General features: G+C 39.0%; 1 protein-coding gene across 2 annotated transcripts in view; it reads right to left on the bottom strand.

The window, feature by feature from the left end:
* Window positions 1-12946, bottom strand: part of LOC124612477 — a 230798-nt gene that overhangs the window by 139830 nt on the left and 78022 nt on the right. For both annotated transcript variants that reach the window (XM_047140715.1, XM_047140722.1), the window contains exon 5: window positions 6574-6807. In XM_047140715.1, coding sequence (XP_046996671.1) covers window positions 6574-6807 — 234 coding nt within the window. The remainder of the gene's footprint in view (window positions 1-6573; window positions 6808-12946) is intronic.

The following is a 12946-nucleotide window of genomic DNA, read 5'->3' as shown; positions in this document are numbered from 1 at the left end:
GCCGCTTAAAGATTCTCTACAGGGAACACACTTGTATTAGTCATGCAGTGAAAAGGTGGCTATGCCTACAGGACAAGAGCTTTTATCAGCTGGGAATACATGCTCTTCCACAACATTGTCGTACGACCATAGAACGTGATGAGGACTACGTAGAAAAATAGGACACGGACAAGACATGTTGATGTATATTATCACCATATTCTGACTCTTAACAATAAATATGTTCTGAGAAAAAAAAATGTCGGGCATTACTTACTGAACGACCCTCGTACTTTATCGACACAGGCCTAATTATATAGTTCAAGTACTACTTCCATTTTATTATTAGCTCACAGGTGTTTCATTTATGCATATTTTGCTATCCATGATAATGTTGTTTTAATATATGACTGTCAGCTGTGCTCAGATGGAGTGACATTTGGTGGCCAATCCCTTCAGTTGCCTGCACCATAGCTGCAAGTACTTTATGCTGACAGTGCCCTCACACTAAAGGTTGTCTGTGTTTGTATGTTATAATTTCTATTATGTTTTAACATCTTTTGACACAGCTTATCTGTCTAGAAGTTTTTTGTGCTTATATAACAGTTTCGAACGAAAGGCGTGTTGGCTCTAAACAGACTTTCAAATAATTTACATAAATGCTTTATGCATTACTATTTTATACTACTGTAATGATCTCTCTGAAAAAATTGCACCTATTAAGACATACCTGAAGACAGATTGAAACCAGTCAGAGAATAAAAGAAAAACATTGGCATCAAAGACTGTTTAAAATCCTACAAGTATGATGAAAATTAATGGAAATGACAACCATATGAACCCTAAGGACAGTGCGGCAAAAATCTACAGCTGAGTGTGGATATATATCTTGTCCCAGAAGGGGTATACACCATAAAACTTCATATAGACATGTGCCCGATTCCGAATGGTTTCCAAGATAGAAAACATTTAATGAATATTGTTATTTATTTTCTGTATTACTCCATATTGTGAAGTTTACTTATGTACAGAGTGGTTATAATTAAACTTTAGCTACTTGAGCCAGTGTAGAAAGAAAACTGTTTAAGAATGATGCTCAGACTGTATTCTACAGAATATATATTGCCAGTAGTGTTGGTCTTATGACTTCCCATTTGCCACTGGTACCGACATGTTTGACGTGGGAGGATCTCAAACACCAAGAACCAAGGACATGCAGCACAAACAGCACACATTACTCTGATCTGCTTCATAGACTTATCATTCATACACTTATCATCCCTGATCTATGGGAGAGAGGTGCTTTGCATTCAATTGTTCTGATGCACACGGAGCTCCACATCACACTGCTCATGACGTCAATTCGTTACACTGTAACCCATCTGGAGAAAACCAAATCATTGGCCTATCATTCCAAACTGCATGCTACCACAACAACCAGATTGGAACCTAGGTGATTTTTGGCTATTGGGTTACCTGAAGAACAGTGTTTATCAATGGCACACAGGCACACGTTGGAGGTCGAATATGAGCATAGCGAGGGAGGTAGCCAACATTCCACCTGAGATGTTTTGGGCAGTAATAGAGCAATCTCTAGAGCAGTGCCAGGCTGTCACACATGCAGATGGTCCTCCCACTGAGCATTTGTAACCTGGAATGTAAACTTGGTACACACATCCTTACAAATATTCCCATAAATATTCATTGTCCTATGAGATCACTTGCTTTTCGTGGGGGCCCTCTCAAGTAGTGAAAGTTCAATTATAACCACCCTGTACAACAGTTAATAAGCATTACAACATGCATTTTACAAAGTATCAGCATCATCATACACATCACATTACAGCTGTTGTATAGTTCATAATAAATGTTTGAATATAACCACCACCAACTTCAATGTATTTGTGCAGTATTGGGAGAACATGTCGCCTGAGTGCCTCTGCACGATCCCTAATGAGAGCAACACTGTCCATGATTTGACCAAACAGTTCATCTTACGCATTCACCTTTCATTTGTACACCCCAGACTTCATCCAACCTCATAAACAAAAATCTAATGGCATAAGATTTAGTGATCTTGGTGGCGAGCTGATTATGCTACTAATCCAGAGATAGGGCAAGTGCAAATAAGATATTCCCTTACACATCTGGTAAAATGTGTAAGTTCTCCATTATGCTGAAAATTGCAGTCAGCTTGGCCGAAGGAATGTTCTCAAGGTGTTCAACAAAGTAATGTTCCAACAATGCAAGTAATTCTGTCCCGTCATTCACTCGTAAAAAATGACTGGACCTAGCAACATGTTCTATTCACACTGCACCAATCATTGATCAAAAAAGTGAATGTGGAGCTCGGTTTCCACTGAAGTGTGCAAATTTTCCAGTGACCATAGATGATTATTATGTTCACAGTTAATTCCATTCCATGTAAACATGGCTTCATCAACGAACAGTATTAACGGAAGCAAATGATGACTGTCATTTAAACAAAAACAAAATTCAAGTCGTGAGGCATTGTCACCAATGTGAAGGCTGCGGGAAATGGGTACAAGATTTTTGCACGTAATATTCACCATACATGTGTTCATGGGATGTTGCCACATCCACAGTACTGAGATGCAGTTGGTAATAAGACTACACTGCACCATTTCAACAATGGGTTGCTGTTCCTGAACAGGTTGTTGAACTACACGTTCAGAAGAAAATTGGGAACTTGTAAGAATACATGTTTCACGAAAGATGTTGAAAACTGTGGTAAGTACTGTAAAATCAAGAATTCAACATATTGGAAAGCGCTTTAGGTAGTTTTCGACAGCAGCAGGAGTGCTACCATCACATAAGCAGTAAAAATACACCATATCTGCATATTCTAAATTAGTGTAGGTGTGTGGCATTTTAGCCAGCACGTGTACAAACACAGTTAACAGAAGTTTCTCTCTGATACACTCTCCGTCCCTTGCACTACTTTACTCACAACACATAAAGGGCAACTGAGTGTTGGACGAGCTAGTTTAATGGCAGAAAGACATTCCAAGGAAAGAGATTGAAAGCAACCAGGTAGTTGGGTTAGAACAAAATGTCAGACAGGTTAAGACACAAATGTGCATGCCACTAGTCCAAAAACAAATGTACATTAAATGTGTTCTATTTCAGAAACCATTTAGAACAGGGCATACATCCATATGAATGAGTGTTCTTGCATGTCATAGCCCCAAATATTGATCATTTCTTCAATGACGCCCCATACTGTTGTCTGATTGACTTAACTGATGTGAATCTACAAAATTTGCAACTGAAACATAACTGTATAAGACAGTTTTGTACATTTTGCCAAAAAAGTAGTTTGTTACTATGAATGTTTTTAATGAAATATACCTTGGGCACTATGGAAATAAAGAGAGTTATGTTACCATATTAAACATAGGGCTCAGTAATTAATCTAACTGATTAACACTTATTATTCCATTAGATGCTCCAAATTTTCATGTGTATGAGAGTGCAAATTTTGCTAACTCAGTAATATTGCCGAATGAGGTCTTGAGCGTGTTGCCAGAGTAAATTTTGTGGGGTCCACTATGCAATGAGAGAAATTCACAAGACTGAAATGAATCATTGGGGGATGTGGATAAAATTTCTGGAAACCGTGTACTTGACTGGGTGGCACTTTCAGTTTCTGAACAAAGAGTAAGAAAATGCATTGTAGCAATTTAAATCATGATAAGCTTGTATTCTTGCAAGAGTTAAAACTCTTAGAATAGTGTAAAATATAGTGTTCATGGGATCCTAAGCATAATTTCATCAACAGCTTGCATCCTGTGTCCTTTTTAGTTAACTGAAGCAGAAAGACTTAAGAGTGAACAGTACAGTTTCTATCATGATTAAACTGCAGCCATCAAAACCTCATAATACGTACAGAAGACAAAGCTAAGGTTTCTAAATGTTATAATAATAATAATTATTATTATTATTATAGTAAATCATTAAATGCATGTGTTGGTGATCCTCACTTATACTGTAATGACTTTTCTTTCAAGCTGAATAACTTTTGTTTCTCTGTTATGTCAAAGAAGTGATTGTTAAATAGGCATGACAGCTGTTATGGACCATTTCAGAGTTTTATTTAGTTACTAAACATGGAAGCATACACAAAATGGGTTACCAATTTTGTTCAACTTTTGCATGGTTGTAGTAGATACTTAGACATAACAAAGGCTGCTCTATTATGACAGGCTTCTTAAGTGTGTCTGAGAAATTCAGGTTCCACGTTTTACAAGCCTGTTGAATACCGCATGAAAGTGCCAGCCACAGAGGAGCAACATTAGTGCAAGTGGCAAAGGTGGCTGACAAGAAATCTCTAGGCATGTTTGAGTCACATCATTTTATATTTATCTCCTCTTTTTCAAGTAAGCATTGAATCACTACAATAAATGTTTTTAAGGTATAATAATAATAATAATTGTTCTGATATATTTGTGGTGAGGTATAATGAAGATATTATAAGGAACTGTGACAGAATGATCATTTATTTATTGATACAGTCATGTGAGTATGGCAGTGAAGGCATACCAGGCTAATGGTGCCACCAACATACGTCTCATGTAGGGATCATAAGAAGAAGATAAGAGAGATTAGGGCCCATATGGAAGCATTTTGGCAGGTACTTTACTTTTCCATCCATTCAATATGCAAATGGAATAGAAAATAAATTAGATAATATTGGTATGATGTACCCTTTGTGATGCAAAGTGCAGTGGTTAACACAATATTTATGTAGATGTGGACAAAAAAAATATCCATCACTGTATTTGCAATATGTTCAAAATATTATCAATATGTAAACTATCATTTCATCAATAATCCTTATTATACCTGATTATACCTTATCAGGAATGTACCACAATGTTTATCATTATTATTATTATCAACATCATTCCTTTTCAGTGAGACAGGGTTTGTAGTGATGCAAGTATTTGGTGGAAGATTGGTGGTAAGAGGAAAAAAGGAATTTTAACACAATACAGCAGATTTCTACATAGTCTGCTGCCTTCATCAGTTGTGCTACCACCACTGCTCAAGGGCTAGCATTCTTGTATGGTACGCAACAGGATTGTGAAACACTGAACCTCAATTTCTCTGAAACACTTTATAAGTGCATCATACTAGAGCAGCATTTCTTGTATTTAAGAATGTATGATATTAATGCAAAAGAAAAGCAATAACTGGCGACTCATTCTGTGTGTGCTCCAAGAAGCATGACAATTTCTATAATTTGAAATATGAAAGCAATTCTAAATCCATTCTTATCTTGACCGTACTGTACAGATCTCTCTTTCAGCTACAATATATTTTAATGTATTGTTGGGTTGGGTTGTTTGGGAGAAGAGACCGAACAGCGAGGTCATCAGTCTCATCGGATTAGGGAAGGACGGGGAAGGAAGTCGGCCGTGCCCTTTCAAAGGAACCATCCCGGCATTTGCCTGGAGCGATTTAGGGAAATTACGGAAAACCTAAATCAGGATGGCCGGACGCGGGATTGAACCGTCGTCCTCCTGAAATGTATTGTTATTCAGGGCTTCTTTGATTCACTACTGACATCACATTTTACTTGGTGCCATATTTTACTGTTTAAGCTGAGAACCAGTTGTCAATAGTAGACTCAAATTTACTTAGAAATGCATCACATTAAAAGTTTACATTGACCACTATATAACCTTAAAAAAAAAAAAAAAATCTCCACAACCACTTTCATTTCCTCAGATTAATTTAAAAACACAGTATGAGGAAGAAAGTCATCACAATAAGCAGAAATTGAGCACACTGCATATACTGAATAATTATACGCCATTATCGAAAGTGGATTGTCTCTTGTCTTCAATGTGAGCCATTGGGATCACAACCTAGAGCACCAGAAATTTAGATTCTGGTTGATCCATATTTAACTCCTCACTACGTCCAATGCCTTAAACACTTATCCAGAAAAGGCCTCAAATAACTACTTTTCAAGTGCACCAGTTTCTGGATCCATAAAAGAATAAACCACTTCATTCATGTCCCACATCAGTTAAACATCAGTGAAGCATCAATAAAACTACAAAACCAAGAAAATAACTTTATGCAGTGAAGTAAGTAACAATAAAATATACAACAATGTAAGAAAAGGCAGATTGCTGTTTATGGTAAAGAAGACATGTTAAACTGCCGACAGGCACAATTAGATGACACTCACATTAAGCTTCCAGCCACAGCCTTCATCAGCAAAAGAGAGACACATACACCATTCATACACACAAGAAAGCACACCTCATGCACACATGACCACCAACTCCAGCATATCAGGTCAGAATACCTGGCGTTCCAGCTCGAGATGCTAGAGTTGGCACCATGTGTGCATGAGGTGAGCTTGCTTGTTTGTATGAATGGTGTGTGGATCTATCTTTTGTTGATGAAGGCTGTGGCCACAAGCTTCATTTATGTGTCTCCTAATTATGCCCGCAATTTAACAAGTTCTGTTTATGGTAAGTATCAATCTGTCTTTTCCTACACTGTTAATATTCCTACCTGGAGTCTCCACTGTTTAATAAAATCACACAGAATTACCTCTTGTAGCTCAGTAACCTCCTGGGCAGCAGTGATTTTATGGTCTTGCAGCTGCTGTGCAAGCTCATTACGCTCGTCCTCAAGATCGTGCCAATGGCCAACCAACTTTTCCCAAGCAGTCTGTAATTGGGAAATGGCATAGTCCTTGCTCTCATCAACTCTCATGGCGACTGCAAGCTTCTCACGTTCCTCCAACAGCTGCCGTTGTAATTCTTGAACAAGACGTTCACAGTGCTGCAATAGTAACAGTACTGGCTCTTACGGGGCTGACATCTAAAAAAGTATTTTACATCTACAGGCTGCAACATTTCGATCTGAATTGGAGACCAAACAGGATAGGCAGGGATTACAGAGGTACAGACCAAGTGATAAAATCAATGTTTGTGTTATATTTCAATATATCAACTTAAAATAATGAATAATCAAATCTACAGCACATGCATCAGGCTAATGTCAAATATACTGACCTGACGAAAGAAGAAGGGGGGAAAAAATATTCTGGAAACTAAATTGCTATCCAAGACTCACTCCATTCAGCGGTCCTCGTAGAAACTATGTTGCAAAACTGTCCTAAGACAGAAAATTTTACTTGCATTTACATTCCATCATTTTTTAATTACTGGAAAACATCTGAGAGTTATTTAACATCTGATCATAAATGAGATATCATGAAGAATGATTTCATGGTGAAATCTTCTACATATAATTCCATAATTTATTGGTTTTGTTTAAAATGTTGCCAACAGCAAAATCAATACATACAAGACATTAACAGTCTCCTGATAATGAAGCAAACAGAAACATTGTGGCTTTCCACTGGGAGCTATATCAGAATTCATTTGAAATGATGAAATGCAAATAGAGACAAGTGAAATTCATATAGCTGGCCACCATTCACAGTAAGTTCCACAATACATCAGTGTCTTTAAAGTTGTGTCACTGAGCACAGATGAACTCTCCACAGCTAAACTGTATCAGCTGAATACCCAATTCCAGGAGTGCAGTTGAGTAGCAAGACTGGAGTGCAGGGTTGTTGGGTTGGCTGAGGTCAGTGATGGTACCAAAGAGGCAGTGAGTGAGACGGAGGATTGAGGAAATGTGGCTGATGGTACAGAGGAAGGCATCAGGTCTGGGAGAGAGGAATGCGGGAGGAAGAGGCACTAGGTGCACAATGCAGGGGTTTGATGCATTGGCACTGGAGCTGCTGTGTTCATAAAGTGCACAATGATGACGAATTGAGAGTGCGGATTGAGAGGGTCGATAGATCAGAGGAAGGGGTTACTGGAAAAGAGAACTTGGGTGCACGGAGTTAATAAAGATTTAGGCCAGGAGGACTGTGGAAACAACAAAGGATGAGTTGCAAGGAAACTCTCATCTATGTGGTTCCAAAAAGCTGAACTGATGCCGATAGATGGAGCAGACATTTATTTGGGATGGGTGCAAGACCTGCCACATTCAACCACTCAGCACACCCTACTCTACTCTCACGAAAGACTTATCCTATCTCATCAGGACAGGGATACCTGCAAAAGTAGCCATGCCATATACCAGCTCTGCTGCAGTTCCTGCACAGTATTTTACACGGGCACGACCACAGCCCTCTCGGGTGCCTGTGCGTCACATCCAATCGCACTTCATATCGCGTGTACCTGCTGCCTCTTACTCTCCCTCTGAGCTACCCTCCCTTAATGCTCCCACTCCTGCTCATCATCTCTTTTCTCCCCTCATCCACCCAGCCCAACAGGAGACCTCATCACACTCTACCTGCCAAACTGCAGTCCTGGCATGGGTATTCAGCCAGCACAATGTTACCCTACATACTATCCATGGCTGGCACCTTGATACCAACAACAAACCATACAGCAGTGTTTCCTTACAATGACAGACCATGTATTCAACCGTACCTTCAAGAACTGTTATCGAGTGGTCCAGTTTCTAATTAGATCATGACGATCTTTCAGCTGCATTCGTTCAGATTTTCAGTTGCTACTCAGAACCTAACATTAAGGTGTATTCTCTGGGACAGTAATAAAGTAGGCATCTCTCTCTCTCTCTCTCTCCTGGTACCATGCATCACTCATATCACAGAATACAGAATCACATGTAATGCAAAATTGTCCACTAAATGTCATGAGAGGCAGCCCCCCCCCCCCCCCCCCTCCAGTATGAAAGGAGGCAGGGAGTATTGTGTTGTCAATAGAGAAGCAGTCACAGCAGAATTTGTCATGAGAGCTCTGCAACTTCAAACATGTATGAGGCATTGGATGTCAGCTGAGTAACAGATCCTTTTAAAGTTCAGCAACACCAAGACCACGTACATCTTATGTACTGATAGACAAGGTCCATCGAGTGTTGCAGAGGGTGGTTGTAAAGCATTGCATGAAACCAGTAGAAGAAATCACTTGAGTACCAAAGTGCTACCAGCAGTCCAGTTAGCACAATGTCAGTGCATAGAAAGTTAAAAAGAATGGGGTTCCATAGACAAGTGCTCCTCATTAACCACTCATTTCTAAAGTCAGTGCTTAACAACACTTGAGGTGGTGTAAAGAGCGGCGCCTCTGGATAGTGGATGACTAGAAATGAGTGATTTTAAGTTATGAATCATGCTATCGAGCATCACTATCTTCTCTGGTTTCAGTTCTTGAAAAAGAATGGGCCGTCATTCCTCATGGACATTCAGACACCTCACTGAAAGAGTCTATAACAGAGTTCCAGCCACCATAAAGGTCAAGTGTGGACACACCTCATGGTAATGTCCACAAATAGGTGTCCAGATATTTTTGATAAAACACTGTGCAAGTACTGTATGAAAAAGGACTTGTCAGAAAGCTAGCAAAGTTTCACTACTTCATGTGTTCCTGTTGACAACTCGCATACACGCATAACACTTTGACACAACCACTTCTTATATCGAGTACAGTTCTGAATTACTCACACAAATGAGGAAAGCCAGATTTTATGACTCAAGGAAAGGCTGTAGCATTAAACTATCAAAACATTACCTGTATTGTAATAATGGGTAGCTCAGAAGACCAATCTTGGAACCATATTTTCTACTAAAGTGAGGGCACATTCTGCCAGGGCAACCACAAGTTCCTGCAGATTATTTGTCAAGAGATTTTCTTGCTCTTTCCTATGGCTCCATGTTCAATCTTAGTCTTCACCACTGGTTTTCACAGTATTATAAGCCATCGTAAACAGCCCAATGCCACATCGGAAGATAGGAGGTAGTAGTTTCCCAATTACTGGCTTCAATTTTGTAATTTTTTTTAAGTGTTGCTCAAGAATGTCTTTGTACCATTTCAGTTACCCTCCTTGCTTTCCTTGTCCATTTTTGAGTTGGGGATAAATTATCTGTTTTGGTATATGTATGTCAGGCATGCTGATAAAATGACCGTCCATCAAAGTTGGTGTTTGATGATAATGGCCTCCATGCTAATAGTATTTGTTTCCTATAGAATAATAATATTGCTAAGCCAATCTCACCATTTAAGTTTTCTACTGAGGCATTGCTGATGATACTTCTCGAGGAGCGTCACATGTCTTTTATAGGTGGTCCAGACCTCAACTCATAAGTGACAGTTGGTACAATGATAATTTGATAGACAAAGAGCTTAGTGTGAATGCTGAAGCCATGGTTATTGAAGACTCTGTTCCACAAATGGCCAAAAGTTGCACTAGTACATCTTATGTGATACTGGATTTCAGTATCAATATTTGTGTTATTTGAAAGATGGCTGCAAAGGAATGAAAAATGCTCAACATTTCACAGGATTTCACTACTGTGTGTTACAGTTGCATTTTTACAGTTAATATCCGGTGAAGGCTGATGCAAAATTTGTGTTTTCCTGATGTTGACATTCAGGCTGATGCTTATTATGCATTCGAAATAGCGTGAAGCGCTTCCTCCAAGTTAGCCATTACAAAATTATCATCTGGATACTGGAGTTCGATGACAGAGGTTGTGATTACCTTGGCTGTGGGTAAGAGAGGTAATAGACAGCACAATAAAGAGGGAGACCAGTGGCTCTCAACAAAAGTAGAAAATAAGTACTGAAAATGTGACATACAAAACTAATTTGATATGTAGGGAGTATAAGTACAAGGTTTGGCTAAAGGATCAATTGTGTAGAAAACAACAGGAGAGGGAATGTAAGCATAAACAGATGACAGTAAGAAGTAATCAAACAGAGGTCTAGTTCAGCACAGTTGCAAGAACAGAAGATATTCTGGGGGAAAAGTTCCCATCTACCTAGTTCGGAGGAACTGATACTCTGGTGAGAAGTGGTGGAAAGGAAATCAAAACAGCTTACAGGCTGGCATTGTGGTGTCCTGCATGTTTATCAACAGAGTGGTCATTCATCTGACTGAAGAACTGGCTAGTTGCTCTTGTAGTTTTCACAGCATACCAAGTACTCAGCGATTGGTGGTTATAGTCAATAGTCATTTACTTTTAAGCAAAATATTTCAACTGGATATCTGCCAGAGAGCTTTAGGCAAATCACCGAAGAATGGCACACACTTCCATGGAGCACTGTTAATTGGTATACTCTACATAATTTCAGCATGGGAAATGATTGTAATAACAAGACCGTCCACACTACCTACATTTGGATAAGAATAAAAAAGTGATTGACAGCTAGTTTATTATAGGACAGCTACCACAGTAACAAACAATCTGAGCATGAGTTTGGTCACATCTTCCATCCTGTGGACAACTGTCATATCGCTCTGCTACCTTAGTTGACCATTACCACTTATCGGTGGACAACAATTGGGTTTGTTGGGTAACTGTTGTGATTTGTTCTTATATGCTTTGTTTCTCGGTGCAGCATGTTTCTCTTACCGAATTTATGAAGATAATTATGAAATTGAGTAGGAAAGTGATAGGACTATCACAATCTTACAAAAAGAATTCATGTGAGCGTAATCAGTATGAAACTACACAGCTGCTGCTACTGGAGCTATATTGAGCTTGTACATAATATAGTGAAGCAACAAAATCCTCTCTTTCATATTCAACTGTCAGCCGCATTGTAATGGTGATATACAGACAATAGCAATGCCATTGACGGTGGACGTGCAAACTTCAGCTGTTCAAAGGACTGTTGCATTCCGTGGGTTTCAGTTTATTCTATTTTTGATCACGTTACATCTAATACGGTTTCAGCAATGCACATCTCTACGGCTCTCTAACAATGGAGCCAGAAAATGACGTCGTTGCAACAAATATTTTTAAAGTATGTATTCTGCTGAATATGGAGACACAGGGCTCAGCTACAGCAGACTTGTTGGGATTTATATTCACTGCAACACTTTTTCACAGTGTATATTGTCTGACTGATAGAAGCCACATCATACTAACAAGGTATTTTATAAACTCCAGTCTTCTGCAGTAGTTAATCATCAAGTATCAATTTCAGAATGGCTGCGCTTAAGGAGGTAGCTGGAAAATAACTTAAATTCAAAATCATCGAAGCTTAAGACAGCACATTACTAAAGATAACCAAATTCTCCGGAGAGCCACCATTTTTATGTCTGACTACAATGTCCATGAACAGTAAATAACTGTCTTTTCTATTTCTATGCAAAATGTATATTCTTATGACTAGAATTAAGACGTCATAAAAAACTCCAATAAGTTTCCACATAGGGTCACAATATGAAAGTATTGTCACTATACCTCCAAAAATGAGGTTTTACTTAAAAGCACATCTGTACGAACTTTTCAATAATGGAGTCTCAAAACACTGTTGCTGCAGCTAAAATTATAGTTTCCTCATATTCTAGTCAAGGCCTAATGGAAATACAGAGCTCACCAATAGCAGGCTCAACAGGTTGCAGCTCTCTCCTCAAACTCCTACATAAAAAAGCTGGATGCAAAGGTATAAAGATGGATTCCAACGGTACCTGCCAACCTTTCAAATAAACTCATGAGTACATATAAATTCGGGAAGCATTACCAGAATAAAGCAGTGATGCCCATCTGAAATTTTATGATAACCAATGCTAAAGACTCTGCAAGTATGATGGTTGGGAATAGTGAGACCTTATCAACACCAAGTGAAGTGAGCTGTTTCGATGGAAGGCCCCAAGTCTAAGCAATGTCTCTGCTATATTCTTTTTTCCACAACTGCTCCTCCTGCAATTTTCGCATGAGAACTTCTGTGAAATTTAGAAGGTAGGAAATGAGGCACTGGGGGGAGTAATCCTGTGAGGACAGGTTATGAACTGTGCTGGGTAGCTCACAGGGTAGATCACTTGCCGACGAAAGTCCCAAGTTTGAGTCTAGGTCTGGCACAGAGTTTTAATCTGCCACGAAGTTTCATATCAGTGCATACCCTGCTGCAAAGTGAAAATTTGATTCTACTGA

This window comes from Schistocerca americana, chromosome 1 (assembly GCF_021461395.2).
Source record: "Schistocerca americana isolate TAMUIC-IGC-003095 chromosome 1, iqSchAmer2.1, whole genome shotgun sequence".
Lineage (NCBI taxonomy): Eukaryota > Metazoa > Arthropoda > Insecta > Orthoptera > Acrididae > Schistocerca > Schistocerca americana.
Note: the sequence above shows the minus strand (reverse complement) of the source record. Positions and strands in the feature narration are given on the sequence as shown.